Source organism: Neoarius graeffei, chromosome 6, assembly GCF_027579695.1.
Source record: "Neoarius graeffei isolate fNeoGra1 chromosome 6, fNeoGra1.pri, whole genome shotgun sequence".
NCBI lineage: Eukaryota > Metazoa > Chordata > Actinopteri > Siluriformes > Ariidae > Neoarius > Neoarius graeffei.
This window is the reverse complement of record NC_083574.1, coordinates 54,498,617-54,519,320: the sequence shown is the minus strand read 5'-3', so window position 1 is coordinate 54,519,320 and position 20,704 is coordinate 54,498,617. Positions and strand designations below refer to the sequence as shown.

Sequence of the window (20,704 nt, the reverse complement as noted above, 5' to 3'; positions counted from 1 at the left end):
CTCCTTCATTATGTCCCGCCTAGATTATTGTAACTCCCTTCTCATTGGCCTCCCTACTACAGTGGTGCTTGAAAGTTTGTGAACCCTTTAGAATTTTCTATATTTCTGCATAAATATGACCTAAAACATCATCAGATTTTCACACAAGTCCTAAAAGTAGATAAAGCGAACCCAGTTAAACAAATGAGACAAAAATATTATACTTGGTCATTTTATTTACTGAGGAAAATGATCCAATATTACTTATGTGAGTGGCAAAAGTATGTGAACCACTAGGATTAGCAGTTAATTTGAAGGTGAAATTAGAGTCAGGTGTTTTCAATCAGTGGGATGACAATGAGGTTTTGAGTGGGCACTCTGTTTTATTTAAAGAACAGGGATCTATCAAAGTCTGATCTTCACAACACATGTTTGTGGAAGTGTATCATGGCACGAACAAAGGAGATTTCTGAGGACCTCAGAAAAAGCGTTGTTGATGCTCATCAGGCTGGAAAAGGTTACAAAATCATCTCTAAAGAGTTTGGATTCCACCAATCCACAGTAAGACAGATTGTATACAAATGGAGGAAATTCAAGACCATTGTTACCCTCCCCAAGAGTGGTTGACCAACAAAGATCACTCCAAGAGCAAGGCGTGTAATAGTCTGCAAGGTCACAAAGCACCCCAGGGTAACTTCTAAGCAACTGAAGGCCTCTCTCACATTGGCTAATGTTAATGTTCATGAGTCCACCATCAGGAGAACACTGAACAACAATGGTGTGCATGGCAGGGTTGCAAGGAGAAAGCCACTGCTCTCCAAAAAGAACATTGCTGCTCATCTGCAGTTTGCTAAAGATCCCGTGGACAAGCCAGAAGGCTATTGGAAAAATGTTTTGTGGACGGATGAGACCAAAATAGAACTTTTTGGTTTAAATGAGAAGTGTTCTGTTTGGAGAAAGGAAAACACTGCATTCCAGCATAAGAACCTTATCCCATCTGTGAAACATGGTGGTGGTAGTATCATGGTTTGGGCCTGCTTTGCTGCATCTGGGCCAGGACGGCTTGCCATCATTGATGGAACAATGAATTCTGAATCATGCCAGAGAATTCTAAAGGAAAATGTCAGGACATCTGTCCATGAACTGAATCTCAAGAGAAGGTGGGTCATGCAGCAAGACAACGACCCTAAGCACACAAGTCGTTCTACCAAAGAATGGTTAAAGAAGAATAAAGTTAATGTTTTGGAATGGCCAAGTCAAAGTCCTGACCTTAATCCAATCGAAATGTTGTGGAAGGACCTGAAGCAAGCAGTTCATGTGAGGAAACCCACCAACATCCCAGAGTTGAAGCTGTTCTGTACGGAGGAACGGGCTAAAATTCCTCCAAGCCGGTGTGCAGGACTGATCAACAGTTACCGCAAACGTTTAGTTGCAGTTATTGCTGCACAAGGGGGTCACACCAGATACTGAAAGCAAAGGTTCACATACTTTTGCCACTCACAGATATGTAATATCGGATCATTTTCCTCAATAAATAAATGACCAAGTATAATATTTTTGTCTCATTTGTTTAACTGGGTTCTCTTTATCTACTTTTAGGACTTGTGTGAAAATCTGATGATGTTTTAGGTCATATTTATGCAGAAATATAGAAAATTCTAAAGGGTTCACAAACTTTCAAGCACCACTGTAAATCCCTTCAAAGATTACAATACATTCAGAACTCTGCAGCAAGACTCCTCACCCATACCAAACCATCTGCTCATATCACCCCCATTCTTTCTCAGCTTCACTGGCTACCTGTTCTGTCCAGAATTAAATATAAAATCATACTACTCACCTTCAAAACTCTCCATAACCTTGCTTCTTCTTACATCTGTGATCTCCTGACCCCTTATACTCCATCCTGCTCTCTCAGATCCTCTAGCTATAATCTCCTTGTACCTCGCACTAGACTCTCTACCCTGGGTGGCAGGTCCTTCAGTGCCACGGCCCCCAAGCTCTGGAATTCCCTTCCGCAACCCATCCATGACTGCTCTTCTCTTCTTTTCTTCAAATCTCATCTCAAAACCTTTCTGTTTCATGAACATTTCTCCACCAGTACATAAACTCACCATTCTTTAGCAACTCTTTTTTTTTTGGGGGGGGGGGTCTCTGACCTATGTAAAGCGACCTTGAGTTTGAGAAAGGCGCTATATAAATGTAACTTATTATTATTATTTTATTATTAACATCCATATCTGACTGATATTCATGAGTAATCCAGTCAGAAACTGATCAGAAGAGAGAGAGCCTGACCGCTTTCCCATGACTCAAAAAGCACCAGCAGTTTCCCGACATCCCGCAAGCAGAGAGTGAACTCTGTTGTAACCAGCTGCAACCTCCCGTTATTCCCAAGTACTGAACAGATGTTAACGAGATAAATGTCTTTGGAAAGCAGATATTATAAGCTTTTTAATGATAGTATTCACGATAGAAAATATTCAAGAGTGAAGCAGTGACAGATTTGGAAACTTAAATGAGCGTCTACATGCTCAATTTTCACAGCACGGCCAGCGAGTGTCTGTTATGCCTAATTTGACGGTGGCTGTTGCTGCCTTTCTGTGAAACCATTTACACTACCGTTCAAAAGTTTGGGGTCACTTTGAAATGTCCTTATTTTTGAAAGAAAAGCACTGTTCTTTTCAATGAAGATCACTTTAAACTAATCAGAAATACACTCTATACATTGCTAATGTGCTAAATGACTATTCTAGCTGCAAATGTGTGGTTTTTGGTGCAATATCTCCACAGGTGTATAGAAGCCCATTTCCAGCAACTCTCACTCCAGTGTTCTAATGGTACAATGTGTTTGCTCATTGCCTCAGAAGGCTAATGGATGATTAGAAAACCCTTGTACAATCATGTTAGCACAGCTGAAAACAGTTGAGCTCTTTAGAGAAGCTATAAAACTGACCTTCCTTTGAGCAGATTGAGTTTCTGGAGCATCACATTTGTGGGGTTGATTAAATGCTCAAAATGGCCAGAAAAATGTCTTGACTATATTTTCTATTCATTTTACAACTTATGGTGGTAAATAAAAGTGTGACTTTTCATGGAAAACACAAAATTGTCTGGGTGACCCCAAACTTTTGAACGGTAGTGTATGGCGCACACGCTGTCCAGAGCGCGCCCGAGAGTCTATCTGATGCACATGCTAAGGCGCGCAGGTGTCACACTCTTGCATGAAATTTGTACAAAAATTAATGTAGACATAAATATTTTATGCCAAATTATTATGGCATGTTACAAAAATAAAGAAAAAAATCCGAGTCCTCATCTCCAACTTACGAGTCCGAATGCAGTTAATGCATGAGTCCGAGTCCAAGTCCGAGTCATCAGTGCTCAAGTCCAAGTCAAGTCACAAGGCATTAAAATTAGAGCACGAGTCAGACTTGAGTCTGAGTCCTGGACTTGAGTACTCCAAGCCTGCCTTTAGCTTTCTGGTGCTTGGTCTCTACGGTAGTCAGTTACATCAAGACCCTCATGGTTCTGACAGCCCAAAGCAACCACTTAAGGCCATGAGCTCTTTCCCATCTCTCAGCTGCCTGTTTGTGCCTGCAATTAATCTGATCCTTACCCTCATCACAACCTCAGGTTCCAGAAAGACAGACAGACAGACACACACATACACACACACACACACACGTGCGCGCACGCATGCACACACACACACCCCTCCTTAAATTGATCTCCTAGGCCCAGTGTTGCCTCAGATCTGTTGTAAACAGGCTAACAAAGGAATCCTGCAGTAGGTGAGACTGGATCAACCTGCATGGAAGAAGCTTTCAAGAGTTTGACTGCTGACCCTGAAAGCCCTTGCTTACTTGACCAGTAATAATCACACTGCGAAACATGATATCTTAGCAACTGAAAATATCTTGAAAACAGTTGAACCGATCTAGCATTTACGATCAGAAGAATACAAGACACCAAATCTGAGATTATTAAACCTAGTTCTAGATTGCAACTAACTTAGTCTAAGATGTCTTACCAAGTAAAAACATCTGTCCATGCAGCAAAAAATAATTTCACTAGTATTAAGTAATTTGCTCCTCAAATTCAGTTTTCAATTTTTTGCAGTGTATCTGTTTTTGTACTAACAGAATATATGTGTCTTTTATCAACAGCCTTGTTATCAATTTCCTGGAATTGAAATTGTTTATAAATGTGTTCTTGGCACCACTCTGTGTCTATTGGATTCCCTCTTACCGATAATGTTTCTATTGTGTCCACAGTTTTTGGATAAATCAGTATAGCCACAAGCTATTCGATAACCAATTGTTTGGAATGCACACCTACACTTCTGTGCTCAGCACTTTCACCCTCCCTCTGCTTTAGCTGCAGATAACGTACATGGCTGTATGCTAGAGTGTGTAATGCAATTCTCTCCCCTGAATTTTAACAAGACTCCTCTAGGATGTTGCAGATGGACCATGAAGCAGTTGTTGTAGTATGCCCTAGACACTGCGATTAAGGTTAAACAAAAACTTCACAGTACTAAATAGTATTGTTTTTACATAGTGTCTAGTACAGTAGTATGCATAGCTGAGGTCACAGCATTAATCTTGCTAAAGATGACATGACGGTCTCATGAACTCTGTTTTACATTTTCCTCGTCTAGTTCTGCTGGTACAGAATTTCTATTGTGTGTCTGTGTCCATGTGATGTGCAGATTACATCAAGCCATCCATGTGCAGCTCTAGTTCATGCTCTTTGAACAGTGAGAATCCATATGCCACGATACGGGACCCACCAGGTCTGACCTGCAAGCACACAGAGAGCAGCTATGTGGAGATGAAGTCTCCTGCACACAGAGACCTGGTCTTCTGCACCAGCACTAACACCCGCACCTCTGCAAGCAGGAACATCTATGACATGGGTGAGTTCGATATGAGGAAGGGCTTCAGAAATGCAGTCAGGTAATGTTATTACTAAAGCCAGTTATTTGCATTCTGTTGCATCCACAGGATGTTATACAAAATATTCCGAAAATATTTCAAATACGAGTATTGGTTAGAGGGTTAATTCAGGCAGACAGTGCAAACTCTTAAAAATAGTTTTTGTTCATTTCTTTGTTGATAGAGAGTGGAATTTCAATCAGTTTCCAGAAAAGGAAGTTTACCGTTTAGGTTCATTTCGTATGTATACAATTACTGACTGTAGCCCATCTGTTGTTATACACTATAAATCTGTTTCTGTCAACCTGTACCCCAGCCATCAAGGGAGCAACAGGAGATGACTGTGTTCAACGTGTCACTTCAACATTACTTCCTGTGACAAGTTTTGTGATGGAGGAGAAAAGGTTATTATGGTCAGCGGAGAAACAGAATGCCTTATCCATCTATGGAGGCATTCAAACAAATGATCACGACTCATAAAACATGAATTTGGAACTATTCTCATCTCATCTCATTATCTCTAGCTGCTTTATCCTTCTACAGGGTCACAGGCAAGCTGGAGCCTATCCCAACTGACTACAGGTGAAAGGCGGGGTACACCCTGAACAAGTCTCCAGGTCATCACAGGGCTGACACATAGACACAGACAACCATTCACACTCACACCTACGGTCAATTTAGAGTCACCAGTTAACCTAACCTGCATGTCTTTGGACTGTGGGGGAAACCGGAGCACCCGGAGGAAACCCACACGGACAAGGGGAGAACATGCAAACTCGGCACAGAAAGGCCCTCGCCGGCCACGGGGCTCGAACCCGGACCTTCTTGCTGTGAGGCGACAGCACTAACCACTACACCACTGTGCTGCCCTGGAACTATTCTATGTCTCTCAATTTTTCCCCCCAAAAGCTTAAACACACATTTTACATCTCATCTCATTATCTCTAGCCGCTTTATCCTTCTACAGGGTCGCAGGCAAGCTGGAGCCTATCCCAGCTGACTACGGGCGAAAGGCGGGGTACACCCTGGACAAGTCGCCAGGTCATCACAGGGCTGACACATAGACACAGACAACCATTCACACTCACATTCACACCTACGCTCAATTTAGAGTCACCAGTTAACCTAACCTGCATGTCTTTGGACTGTGGGGGAAACCGGAGCACCCGGAGGAAACCCACGCGGACACGGGGAGAACATGCAAACTCCGCACAGAAAGGCCCTTGCCGGCCCCGGGGCTCGAACCCAGGACCTTCTTGCTGTGAGGCGACAGCGCTAACCACTACACCACCGTGCCGCCACATTTTACATTTAATAAGTAATTTTGCTCTCTTTCAAATGCAATACTATTGATGTAGTATTAAAATGTAACCATAATTATTAAATAATTTATTTTTCTGATTTCTTTATATACTATATTACCATCAGGATGTGGAGACATCTAATTACTTTTCAGCTACACATTTCAGCCACACCCATTGCTAACAGGTACATAAAGTCAAGCATATAGACCTGCAATTTCCATAAACAAACATTAGCAGGAGAATAGGTCATACTGAAGAGCTCAGTGACTTTAAATGTGGCATGGTCAATAGGATGCCACCTTTGCCACGTGTCAATAGTGAAATTTCTGCCCTGCTACACCTGCCTGGTCAAGTGTAAGTGTTAAAATTCTGAAACTGAAGCATATAAGGGCAACAACAGATTAACCATGAAACAGTAGACCACACAAACTCACCAGAGCGGGGCCACCAAGTGCTTTAGTGTATAGCACATAAAAATTGTCTATTCTTTTTTGCATCACTACAGAGTTCCAAACTGCCTCTGGAAGCAATATTAGCACTAGACTTGTGCATCAGTAACTTCATGACCAAGCAGCTGCATACAAGCCTAAGGTTACTATGTGCTACCAACTAGCATGCATAGTGCCAGCAGTAAAGTGTGTTGGAGATGGGATAATGACCTGGGGCTGTTTTTCAGGGTATGATCTAGGCCAGTGTTTCTCAGCCACTGAGCCGTGTTTTTTTTTCCAAGTTGAAGCTAATTTTTACTTGTAGTAGGGTACAATTGCTGGGTTGTATCTGACGTCACATCTGCCTCATTAAGCTACGGTCACACTACAGCTCGCGATGCTTTGCGATGGGTTATCAATGAAAATGAGGCATTTTGGTGGCGATGCATGGCGATATACACGTGAGTTAAAAGTTGTGGTCACACAGCACGCGAACACTGTCACGCCTTTGAATCTGGTGCAGCTCGCTCATGGAACGCTTTGTGTGCACGCTTGGGACCCAGTCGTTATGGGAAACACCTGATACTGATTTGAGCGCAGTCAGCACATGCAGATACGGACGCTGTTTCCACAGAAGCTGTGCAAAGTATCATCATTATCATATTTGTTTCTAGCCATGTTTATAACGCTGTTTAAATACTCTGCTTTATGATTCTGTTTTCATTTGTGTTTTGTTTTTGTAAATATCACGCCTGCTAATAAACACTCTTCCTGCACTTAGATCCGTCTACCGCCATCTATCTTGTAGTGTCCCTGATCCCCAGATCTTTAACCCAGCCACATATAAAAAAAAGTTATACGCCTCCATGCTCTTCCAGGTTTTCATCTGTGTGTCCGTGTAGAACGATGTCTGCAGCACCAGGTAGTCTGAGATGCCGGGGAACTCAGCGGACGGATAATTTTCCAACTCACAGGAAAAATCCTTCTTTGTTAGCGTGTAAGGATCTAATCCCATTGAGTGGTTTCATATCCACTTCTTTTGAGTATACTTCCTGGTTTTAATAACTTGCTTGTTTTCTGTACATAAACATGGCAATAAGTTCTTGTGTTAATCGACCAGACTCCACTTTTGGATCATTAATCCCTTTTGACTGTGAACGCCCTGCATGCATGGGTTTATGTTGGCTTCTGGCACATCCATACAGTTTTTTAAGTACAAACACCTACAATTAAAAACAGTTTGTTTTTGCTGCATTTATTTAATTCCTGGGCTTCCATCTGTAACAGGGAGTGATGCTGCATCCCATTAATACACTTTACAGTAGATTATTAGATTCTAATAGAATAGATGAGCCAAAATAATTGGGGATCTTTTTTAAGTTGGGGCCCATTGTTACAAGTATGAATAGGTGAGGAAAAAGTAGAAAATGTTGAGAACCCCGCTCTAGGCCGCTGAGTTCCAGTGATATTAATGCTTCAGCATACAAAGACATTTTAGACAATTGTATGCTTTCAATTTTGTGGCAACAGTTTGGGGAAGACCCTTTTTTGCTCCAGCATGACTGTGCACAATGCGAGGTCCATCAAGACATGGTTTGATGAGTTTGCTGAGGAGGAACTCAGTGGCCTGAACAGAGCCCTGACCTCAAGCCCACTGAATACTTTTGGGATGAATTGGAACTTTGATTGCAAGCCAGGTCTTCTCGTCCAACATCAGCGCCTGACCTCACAAATGCATTTTCTGGGATGTCCAACAAGCTCATACAGGTATGATGGTCAATTGTCCACATGCTTTTGGCCATATAGTGAACCTAAATATGGTGCATTGTGCATCTACAAATTATACAAATGAGTCCATAAATATTTGGGCAGTGACACAATTGTCGTAATTTTGCCTCTGTTCACAACCACAATTGATTTAAAATGAAGCAATCAAAATCAAATTGGAGACTTTCAGCTTTAATTCAAGGGATTTAACAAAAATATTTAATTTCATTAAATGAAATTACAGCCTTTTTTTTAACATAGTTCCTCTGTTTTTACAGGCACAGGTTGTAATTCCTAAACAGTTAATGGTATATTTTTATTAAACCCTTGACTTAAATCCATTGTGGTGACGTATAGAAATAAAATTGTTAAAATTGTGCCCGGGCGGCATGGTGGTGTAGTGGTTAGCGCTGTCGCCTCACAATAAGAAGGTCCGGGTTCGAGCCCCGTGGCCGGCGAGGGCCTTTCTGTGCGGAGTTTGCATGTTGTCCGTGTGGGTTTCCTCCGGGTGCTCCGGTTTCCCCCACAGTCCAAAGACATGTAGGTTAGGTTAACTGGTGACTCTAAATTGACCGTAGGGGTGTGTGTGTGTGTGTGAATGGTTGTCTGTCTATGTGTCAGCCCTGTGATGACCTGGCGACTTGTCCAGGGTGTACCCCGCCTTTCGCCTGTAGTCAGCCGGGATAGGCTCCAGCTTGCCTGCGACCCTGTAGAAGGATAAAGCGGCTAGAAATAATGAGATGAGAAAATTGTGCCCCTGTCCAAATATTTCTGGCACCAAACAAAGTTCATTTTTGCTTTCTGTTAAAGGCCATGTGCATCTCATTTTATAATCTGCACATAAGGTTACAGAATTTTGCAGCGTAGATTAGCTTTCATAGGACTGGAGCAAGTCTAAATATCATCTTATAGGAGAACTGCTCCTTGCATGCAGGTATTCCTGCACTGTGCCATTCTGTGCATTCAAAAAGTATACTTCACCACTTTCACTGCTGGTACCAAAAGAAAATAATACAAACAAACAAAAACCCAGCTATTCCTAGCACCAAATCCAAGAATCAGTCTTGGGAAAGATTTGTATTCAGGTATTCAGGCCAAGTTGGTGAAAATGCCTCGTATGAGAACAGTCCACCAACCAAAAATATCCAGCCAAGAGCAGTCTTGTCAGAAACTGACACTGATGACCGGTAAAAGAAAATGAACATAAATTGTGCACGAAAAAAGATGGTTTATATTGTCAACTGCACACCTTCTGGACATGATAGACCAACAAGGTATGTGTGTTTAATAAAGTGAAGAGTAAATGAACGTAATGCTTTAAAATCCCAGTAATATTGCTGCACCCGCTACAGTATTATGTACTATGTCAGGGTCACTGCTGTGCTGGAAGTGATCCACCACCCAAAGATTATCTCCATTTCTACTGATTGATGAGGGAGACATGGGTTAACAAACTGCATAGCAAGAAAGAGGCTACAGTCAGTAACTGTGTAAATCTATAAAGTGCACCTACTGTATAATGTATGTATATGTCTTCTTATTATACACCAAGATATTTAACTAAGATGTTACCTGCATTTCTATCAGAACCCACAGTGAGTGTCCTACAGGGACCCAATGGCCTGGCAACTGGTTTCTCCCAGAACCCTTACGACCTTCCTCGGAACAGCCACATCCCAAGCCACTACGACATCCTGCCCATGCGCCACAGCCCCACACACACACCGCCACCTCCTGAGAGCCCCCCCAGCTCCCTGCTGTAGAGCCCAGACCTGAGCCTACCTCTACACTACAGCAAGCACCACCTGTTTCTGCAGGACCTTCTCCTGTCTGTCTTTTTATCTTATCACATCTTTTATTCTCTTTCCCACATACACACACAGATGCATGACAAGATGGCTATATATGCTGTAAAATAGAGTTTTGTTGGATTGCTGTGTGTCTACGTGTGTGTGTGTGTGTGCGTGGGACGACAGATTGCTAAGAAAGAATTGTACAGAGAACTGTAGATATAAACAACTTCTCTCTTATCTTCATTCGGTTCCCTGGAAGGTGAAAGAATTTCATTAAGAAGGCTAGACTGGAGACTAAGAAGAGGAAAAAAAACAAACAAATCCTGTATCTGTGTAAACTGCAGCAGACTATCAAGGCACTCGTGTTGAGTTTCCATACAAACAAGCGATCTCTACTTGGAGGAGGAACGTAGCCTCAGTGATTCACGAATCAGTAGCTTTGGCAAGGGGAAAAGTTGACCCAGTCACCCGTCCCCTAAAGCAATTCGGGACTGACCCTGGCCATCTAATCAGAGCCAATGGATACAGTCAACTCCAGGCGAAGTAGCACTGCTAACCTTGTCTATTTAAAGAGGACTGAAAAGACCTTAGTATGAAAGCATGGCTTAATAGTAAATGGTTAAATAGTAAGACCATGTAGTTTTACTGTGTAAAGATAATTACCAAAATGAGTTTTTGAGAACCTTCTTTTATTTTTTTCCTTCATAACACTGAGTATATTTCATAAAGTATTTTAAAATTTGCTGAGGTAGTGCACAGCTCTTTATAAAAGATTTACCAAGAAAGACAGCAGCTTAATATACACTGTACAATGTCCTTAAATCTACTAAGTCTATCTTAAACTGCTGTTTCATCCAAAAACATTTATGGATGGTTATATATCAAGTTCACAGGTGTGATGTCAGTGTGTATTCAAGACCATATACTATAATGCTACTATTTTGTTTTATTTTTGTAAATATATATTCATGTTTATATTCTTAAAATGCCAGCGGTTGGATCTTAAAACCTTTTTTGTGTTTATTTGTAACTTATTTGGAGGTAGCAGGTTTTGTTTTCCGTAAGAGTGTAAAATTTAAATAGAAAATCTAGCATGAGCAAATGATATCAAATGATGCTTAATTAATTTCTTGTGACTGTACCACTCATGCACACTAGCAATAGACAAATGTAAGTTATCTTGTGTCTAAATAGATGCGTTACAGTGGGCAGTGATCACGTACATATCATTTGGAGACATTTCCTGAACCTTGTTTCATACGAAGTTCAGTTTGAGAATTCTGCTTGCTTGTTTTGTGCTCTAACTGTGGCTCCATTTCCCTCACTAAAGCAATAATCTGCAGACAATCTCACACAGGAACAGAAGTGTTTAGTTTATCCACTCATACACAGCAAGCATCTTGGTGTGTTAAGCCTGTTTGTGAAACAAAAATGATTTGATCTTTGTCATTCCATTCAAAATAAAGCTTACAGAGAATAGGTTTAATTTAACAGTGGCCCTCACATCCATAACATGTTGTACATGAACTACTCCTCTTTACAGGAGGGCTTTAACAACTTCTACACTGTTTCATGATCAGGGACATGACCACTGAGTATTAGGGAAATTAAATGACGCAGTCTGAAGTAAATGGGTAACGATTTAACCAAAAACATTGATTAGGAAGGATGACAAAGGCACTTATTACAAAAACAAACTCCAAATACGAAATTCATTTAACATAATTCAGAGTATCACAAAATATTTCACAAAGTTTCCTAAATTACTCACTTAATTTTATTTTTCGCTTTGAAATTTGAATTACAGTGGACAGAGTAATAATATAATGATAATAAAAATAAAAAAAAAAATCACAGTACAGCACAGACTAAACAAATGTTTGAGGCAATTATGTGAAAGAACTGACAAAACATCAATATTCAGAATAAATGTAAGACACACTAGCTATGTTCAGTGCTTAGGCTAGGCATAGCTGTGCCATCTGTACCCACACATCATTGGCACTGCCCTTTAGCCCCCTACCAGCCAGTCAGTTACAGGATTAGTGTCAGGGTCCCAAGGGCCAGTTTGGAGGAAGGCCCAATACCATATAGTCACAGAATGCATAGAGAAAGACAGTGTCCAACTTAACAGGTCTACAATTTTCTTTACAACTGTTCTATTTTGCTATAGACTGTCATATTGCAATGTTCATACTGAATTCACTATGATTTTGAGAAAAGCTGTCAAGAGGTTCAAACCTACACATTGCTCATTATAATTTTGCATTATTAAACCAACTATTACAAGGGGGGTTCCCCACACTAACCCAAAGGGGTCTCGGAGTGCCTAGCTTTAGGGAGAATTTTCTTAACATTTAAGTGTAATAGAGAGGGTGTAGGGTTTTAAGAATATACCAGAACAGCTCATGCATATTGTCCTCACGATCATTTCTACTGTATACACAATACTATTCCTTAGGCGGCCATGGTGCAAAAATGATTTGCAGTTTATGATGTTCTCCACATCTGCTGGATCCTAGGAACGCTTACTTTTACAGGTCACAACATGATTATACTGGGCTACAATACATTATACATTCTTAATTTATTTTGATCAGAAACATAAAATTTCAGGAGTCTCACATAATAGGCACAAAACAATATCAGTTGGCTACTATAGAATAAATACTAAAGCATTAAACTGTAGTGTGGATTTGAGAAGGAAAGAAAGAGTGCGTTTGGTGCAAAAACATAGAAAAACTCCAGCCTACAATGATCAGTTATGTCTTGTGTGCAGTGGTCTGGCTATTCTTTCTCTTGACTAAGGAGAGTGGTACACTGGATGGGAAGTTTGTCTGATACTATGATGGCCTAAGATTTCTATCCTCACTTACTATACTACATAAATCAATCATTATAGTGTCTCAGTGTTTTTACAGCACTGAAATCAAAGTCCCAGCTCAAATGTTTTTGTCTTGGACTTCCCCCCCTCGACTGCTATTACTGAACAATTTAATCTTTCCATTTAACCTGGCTAAAAGAACCAAATGGGACCAGAAGGCAGAAAAATCAAGAAAAAGAAGCAGCACTCAGAATAGATGAATGCCACCATTTTAGCACTGCAGAAGATCATGTGATAAAGGCCTCACAGCGCTGCTGTGAAGAGCAGGAGAGGAGGAAGAAGCCCACAAGGTCAGCACATGCACAAAAATGGAGATTTCCCTGCGTGTGATATTCCACTGAAAAAGGCACTAAAAGCACTACTCTACAAGAAATGCACAGGATGAATGGAAACAGCAGCAGCACGAGGAACTCTCAGTCAGTATGAGGAGTCATGTCTGTGGGGGTTCTCTGTACCAAAGAACATCTTCCCTCTCCTCTTTCTAGAATGCCGATATAAAAGGATGCAAGTATATTCTACTATACAGACCACGAGAATCATGACCGTGTTATGCTATCCTGCTCAAACACCGTCAAAAACACAATAATACGAGTGCTCCTAAAATGGTATAAGTTTACATGCAAAGTGAAGCATCTGCATACACACAGCCAGAGCTAAAGTGGGGACGTCGATGATCCCTAGGGCCTAATGCTAGTTAACATCTAGTATCCAAACTCTCTAAGTACAGCATACAGCAACACCTCCTTAATGCCACCATCTAATCTTGTGACAGGCTCAGACACAAATATGGGCCAGCTGCGCAAGACACCAACATGAACAAACCTCACACTGTTCGCAAACGAAAGAAGAAGATCTTAAGACATTTCTGTAAAGAACTGATTATTAAAATTTTGCAATAAAAAAAGCCTACCACGGCAGGAAGGAAAAAAGAAACCAAACAAAATGTTAGTCCAGAGCGCAGGTGGTAACCCTTTTGAGATCTGAGGTTTGGAAACACAGCTTCTGTGCTCTAGCCCAAGTGTGCAGCTGCACCTCTGAACCAAAGCAGTCTTTAAGAAGTGGTGGGAGAGGGGGGGAAGGGGTGTCAAGAGAGGGAAGGATGAAGGCTTTTCTGCAGGTGGGCTTTGCAGGAAAAGGAGGTCATGAAGAGGGCTAGATGTTCTGGCAACACTGCATTTTTGGCTTATTCTCAGTGGGCTGCACCTGGATGGACACCACGTTGTTGCTGGGCGAGATGTCGTTGTCCCGGCGGTCCGACATCTGTTTCTGGGACACGATGCGGTAAATTTCTGTAAGGTAGCAATCAGCTTGTAAGGTACAGAATATCCTTGTGTACAAAACATGATCATTAAAGCACTAGAACCGTTTTTGGATCATATTATGTCGCTTATGGAGGTTTGCATCGGTGTGTGCACAGAGATATCTGCCCTAAAATACCCTTTATGTGCAGAGATGCCTCTAAAATCATTTGAATTCATTACACCTTTTTTTATTCAGCCTTAGCCACAAACTTTGCAGTATGCCTGAGGTAATTTAATTACCATGTTATATCTGATGGGCTTTTAAAATTTAAACTTTTCAGCTTACAACGCAGAAAGGAAATAAGGCTAGGCTGACAAACAAAGCAACAGAGGCAGGAAGTTTTTTGTTTTTTCTTTCTTTTTAATTACAGTCACGTCAAGCTGGAGAAACTCAATGGACCCACCCCAGCAAGGTCAGTGCTTTGATTAGGCATTCATATGGCCTTCAACCAAAAACCAATCAGCCTTTATCCTTCACAAAGACACACATGCAGTTTCTCAAGCTCATCTGCATAAAGTTCTGCTCATCAATTTTTTTTTTCTCCTCTGGTCTCGGTCCAAATATAATTTGGCCTTAATCTGATGGCATATAAGGAACCAAACAGGCATGACAACAGCTCCTGCACTCAGAACCCACTCACCAGTCAGGATGGTCTGAAAGGCTGTCTCCACATTGGTGGAATCCAGAGCTGATGTCTCCAGGAAAGACAACCCATTCTTCTCTGTAGAGACAAGGAACATTTTTTCACCAAGATAGTATTTCAAGGTCCCAGTAATCCACTTCAAAAGAACACAAGGCTCCTAAAAGTATACCCTTCATTCTTGCCTTTTCAAAATATTTTTAAAACTAGTACAACCCCGATTCCAAAAAAGTTGGGACAAAGTACAAACTGTAAATAAAAACGGAATGCAATGATGTGGAAGTTTCAAAATTCCATATTTTATTCAGAATAGAACATAGATGACATATCAAATGTTTAAACTGAGAAAATGTATCATTTAAAGAGAAAAATTAGGTGATTTTAAATTTCATGACAACAACACATCTCAAAAAAGTTGGGACAAGGCCATGTTTACCACTGTGAGACATCCCCTTTTCTCTTTACAACAGTCTGTAAACGTCTGGGGACTGAGGAGACAAGTTGCTCAAGTTTAGGGATAGGAATGTTAACCCATTCTTGTCTAATGTAGGATTCTAGTTGCTCAACTGTCTTAGGTCTTTTTTGTCGTATCTTCCGTTTTATGATGCGCCAAATGTTTTCTATGGGTGAAAGATCTGGACTGCAGGCTGGCCAGTTCAGTACCCGGACCCTTCTTCTACGCAGCCATGATGCTGTAATTGATGCAGTATGTGGTTTGGCATTGTCATGTTGGAAAATCCAAGGTCTTCCCTGAAAGAGACGTCGTCTGGATGGGAGCATATGTTGCTCTAGAACCTGGATATACCTTTCAGCATTGATGGTGTCTTTCCAGATGTGTAAGCTGCCCATGCCACACACACTAATGCAACCCCATACCATCAGAGATGCAGGCTTCTGAACTGAGTGCTCATAACAACTTGGGTCATCCTTCTCCTCTTTAGTCCGAATGACACGGCGTCCCTGATTTCCATAAAGAACTTCAAATTTTGATTCATCTGACCACAGAACAGTTTTCCACTTTGCTACAGTCCATTTTAAATGAGCCTTGGCCCAGAGAAGACGTGTGCACTTCTGGATCACGTTTAGATACGGCTTCTTCTTTGAACTATAGAGTTTTAGCTGGCAACAGCAGATGGCACGGTGAATTGTGTTCACAGATAATGTTCTCTGGAAATATTCCTGAGCCCATTTTGTGATTTCCAATACAGAAGCATGCCTGTATGTGATGCAGTGCTGTCTAAGGGCCCGAAGATCACGGGCACCCAGTATGGTTTTCCGGCCTTGACCCTTATGCACAGAGATTCGTCCAGATTCTCTGAATCTTTTGATGATATTATGCACTGTAGATGATGATACATTCAAACTCTTTGCAATTTTACACTGTTGAACTCCTTTCTGATATTGCTCCACTATTTGTCGGCGCAGAATTAGGGGGATTGGTGATCCTCTTCCCATCTTTACTTCTGAGAGCCGCTGCCACTCCAAGATGCTCTTTTTATACCCAGTCATGTTAATGACCTATTGCCAATTGACCTAATGAGTTGCAATTTGGTCCTCCAGCTGTTCCTTTTTTGTACCTTTAACTTTTCCAGCCTCTTATTGCCCCTGTCCCAACTTTGAGATGTGTTGCTGTCATGAATTTGGCATGAAATTTCAAAATGTCTCGCTTTCGACATTTGATATGTTGTCTATGTTCTATTGTGAATACAATATCAGTTTTTGAGATTTGTAAATTATTGCATTCCGTTTCTTATTTACAATTTGTACTGTCCCAACTTTTTTGGAATCGGGGTTGTAGTACCCGGAATAAACTTTAGGAACAGGAAGGTGGGCAGCAGTGTACCAGTTCTTGGCCCAAATCTAACTGGGATTCTGACCTGCGAATGCGCGAGCCTCATCAGTGGGCACAGCCCGGAGATGGCGCAGATCACTTTTGTTGCCAACCAGCATGATAACAATGTTGCTGTCTGCATGGTCCCTCAGTTCCTTCAGCCAGCGCTCCACATTCTCATAGGTCAGATGCTTGGCAATGTCATACACCAGCAGAGCCCCCACAGCACCACGATAATACCTTTAAACCGAAAATAAAGAGCAATCTCTGCCTGGCTAGTAGTAGCTCAGAGGTTCAATGAAGTCCAACATTAAATTCAATTTAAAAAAATAAACCCACACACAATGTACAATATTTAGGTTTAACTAGGGGTTTTCCAACAAGAGAGTATGTGGGATTTTTTAAATCTAAACAATCAGTATGAAGATGTACTGTATTTTTACATCAACTATCTACTCAGACTGCAACAATGGAGTTGGTCACTGATCTAGAAGTACCAACAACACTTACACCTTCTTCCCCCCACCCCTAATGGAAAAACCCAATGAAATCATGTATTATAATAATGGTTTTATAATAATAAGCCATCACTAGGAGCTGCTGATTGGCAGGTCTAGAATTGCAAAATAATATTCTAAACAAACAGAGGTCTTTTAAAAGTAATGTTCTTGGGGAAAAGCCCTGATCACTCAAGTACATGTGTGAACTGCATTATAAGCAACTGTCAAATGAATGCACATCTTCCAAAAAGCTAGAATATGGAGCACTTGCATGTGACGTCACAGCCGATCCAGATTGTGACAGACGCCATCTTGTCGGTCAAACGCCATATTCCGCCTTCTAATTCTACTTCTGGTTCTACTTCTGCTTTTACTTCTACCTTTTCTTCTGGAAAACCCTACTATATACAATTCTACTACAACGGCTGCGGCTACAAGCTCTCCCTACCTGTGCACGTTTATGTTTTTTGTATGTATTTTTGCGTGTTGTTCGTCTGTACCGGACCTCAATATCCACTACAACCGTATGGACTTACTGGACATTGGTTTCCAGCAGAAAATGACGGTTTGTAGCGATTTCCATCGCATGCACAACATTCCGGACGAGAAAAAAAAAAAACATTCCAGACGAGATAGCGAGACCAGCGGGGTCTCCGTGGATTGTTATCGGAAGCAAAGCAAAGGAGGCCACGCCGGGAGCGGAAGCAAAAGCGAGGCTGCAGAGCCGGCCTGTTGACTAAGCTCAGAAAACAGCTACTCAAATCTCCACTGCCAAGCCGCTACCTCTCCAACGCCAGATCCATGTAAACAAAACGGACGAGCTGGAATTACCTTCTATAATCGGCTGGTCAGTGCTATACTCAATACTTAAGTGACTTACCCGTCCAATGAGGATTCTTGTTTACAAGATGCCACATCTGAGTCGCTGACAAATCCTGAATTTCTGTAGAGATAACTGTCCAGAGATTTATAAGCACGCAGTGCTTCACCACTGAACAGCGAGGGAAAGTTAATGAGGTAATTATACACATCTGGGTATTCCACTGGCAGTTCAAAATCCGTCCGGTAAGCCATAAGGGTCACAAATCTGTAGATCGTTTATTTTAGACATATATCTAGTTATCTGTTCATTAGAAAAATGAGCCGTGTAGTCCGTCAGTTGAAATTGATCCATTCTGTACACGAGTGCAGCAGTATTCAGCGGTGTTTTTGACTGACAAGATGGCGGTTGTGTACTTTCCGGTCACGTGACTGCAAGATCTCTATAGATGCTTTAAACAGAATGATAGATGAATTCTTACAAGAATGGTAGGGTCAAAGTGTATGATCTAAAAGTTATTTTGATTAAGCAGCTGAGTGTGAGACATTCTTTAACCTTGCACTGCCCTGAGCTTTGAGTACAAGTGGTGGTGTTTTCTTACGCTGAAGTGATGGCTCTGTAACGCTCCTGCCCAGCCGTGTCCCATATCTGGGCTTTTACGGTCTTCCCATCCACCTGAATGCTACGAGTAGCAAACTCCACACCAATGGTGCTTTTACTTTCCAGGTTGAACTCGTTGCGGGTGAAACGGGACAGAAGGTTACTCTTCCCCACACCAGAATCTCCAATCAGAACCACTTTAAAAAAAAAAAAGTTTAAGTTTCTGCTCCAAGCTCGAACAAGTAAGGGTACGCTGATCCAACACGGAGTATTCACATGCTGAAGTGCTGGATCAGAACTGCATCAGATCTGGCCCATTTTCAGATCAGATTCTCCGTGTGCACGCATGCAGACTGAATTTGAACACGAGATCAGTATTAGAGTACTATTATACAGTATTCTATTAGACGTAAAATGGAAATGGTGGGATTGGGACAATTCACATGCTGATTAAATCCCAAATTGACATTTATTTTTACAGCTAAAATAAGATTGGCATGCTTAGAATGCTAGAGACCCCCACTGTAACGTCAAAACAGTAAAAAGGTACAACATAAAATAAATCTAGAACTAAAAGGCAGACTGTCGGGTGGGACGTTTGAGTTGGATTTAACAATTTACACTTCCCTAACCTCATTCTCCACCAATCAAGTGTATAAATGGTAAAATGGCAACAAATTACCCCGATGCCTCCATTACGGGACACAAGAATGATAACAATGATCTTTTATATATATATATATATATATATATATATATATATATATATATATATATATATGATGCAGTTAGTTATAGTTATAATACACTGCATACACCAGCTCTCTTGGCCAAGTCACTGTCAACAAAGATTATATCAGTGAGATTTTACCTAATTAAATAATTACTGCCACTACTACTCCTCATAATGATAATTAATAATAATAATAATCGTTAAAAACATGGTATCAACTGCTCAATTGTGAAGTGAAAACTATAGCAGACTAGCTTCACCAGGCTTGACAACCCTGATATTTGATTGAAATAACAATTAGATTGTTTATATTAGACACAATACATACAAACATATACATGTAATATGCGTTTGCGGTGACTTTCTGGTAACAATGGAGAGTAACATTAACTACTTAGTGAGTAGATAAACGCCGTGGCGTGGGCTTCCTGACTAGAAGAAACGCTGCAGTATTTCCTTTTACTGTGCCAATAAAATTTGCTCTACACGACTGACTGGTTAGTTAAAGCGGGCAGGTTGAACCGCTGCCTCTACATCATGTTCAAGGTGTGGTGCTCCAGTCACAAATATCTACATCTCAAACACATCATTTGCTCGTTCACTGCGTCGCCAATGTGTAGCAGTAGCCATTTAGCTAAATAAAATGTAGGTATCCGTATTTTGCCAAATTCATTACATATCACATCCACTGTGGATTAGTGTAGCAGAGAATAACTGGCGTATAACGTTTTTGCCGAGCAACAAGCAGCATTTATTGCTAAATTTTCCTTATTAGCTAGCTAGTAGAGACAGCTAGCTTGCTAAGACATTTTGTCCAGTTCCTGCCTTATCCAATATTAGCATTTTTTTCCTGCTAACATAAAACAAAATCGAGACGACATTAGCTATAGCAGCTTTAAATGTTATTCACCTTTAAACAAGTAGTCGTACTCATCATCTCTTGTTCCCATCTTGCTAGATATGAAGGTTAAACAGAAGCAGATAAACACTGCTCAAGCTAAAATGGAAACAGCCCGCTCGCTCCTTCCTGCTGCGGCACTGCAGTCAAATTGGATTGAATTCGGTAGCCATGCTAACTATTTAGCGCGCGAGCGGCCTTCATTCAGGGGCTCAAAACAATCGCTTCAATTTCAAAATAAAAGTCATTGGTAAGCGACGATAGATAGATAGATAGATAGATAGA

The 20,704-nt window shown here is 41.1% G+C and overlaps 2 protein-coding genes across 3 annotated transcripts in view; one reads left to right on the top strand and one right to left on the bottom strand.

The window, feature by feature from the left end:
* The window catches only part of megf11 (multiple EGF-like-domains 11), a 189,174-nt gene extending 177,970 nt beyond the window's left edge, over positions 1-11,204 (top strand). For both annotated transcript variants that reach the window (XM_060923872.1, XM_060923873.1), the window contains 2 exons: positions 4,694-4,900; positions 10,006-11,204. In XM_060923872.1, coding sequence (XP_060779855.1) covers positions 4,694-4,900; positions 10,006-10,181 — 383 coding nt within the window. In that variant the 3' untranslated portion in view covers positions 10,182-11,204. The remainder of the gene's footprint in view (positions 1-4,693; positions 4,901-10,005) is intronic.
* A 761-nt stretch (positions 11,205-11,965) lies between these two features.
* On the bottom strand, positions 11,966-20,604 carry rab11a (RAB11a, member RAS oncogene family). Its single transcript, XM_060923874.1, has 5 exons — positions 20,432-20,604; positions 18,790-18,985; positions 16,915-17,108; positions 15,038-15,118; positions 11,966-14,384 (listed from the first exon to the last, which is right to left on the bottom strand). The coding sequence occupies exons 1-5, from the start codon at positions 20,469-20,471 to the stop codon at positions 14,248-14,250; spliced, it is 648 nt and encodes a 215-aa protein (XP_060779857.1). The 5' UTR covers positions 20,472-20,604; the 3' UTR covers positions 11,966-14,247.
* Between the last annotated feature and the right edge of the window lie 100 nt (positions 20,605-20,704).

Bases quoted from the DNA above. Each gene is read 5' to 3' on its own strand.
- rab11a (XM_060923874.1), bottom strand. From the start codon at position 20,471: ATGGGAACAAGAGATGATGAGTACGACTACTTGTTTAAAG. The intron at 17,109-18,789 runs GTAAGAAAACAC...TTCGGTTTAAAG, and splicing joins TACAGAGCCATCACTTCAGC to GTATTATCGTGGTGCTGTGG. The intron at 15,119-16,914 runs GTCAGAATCCCA...TTGTCTCTACAG, and splicing joins TGAGGCTCGCGCATTCGCAG to AGAAGAATGGGTTGTCTTTC.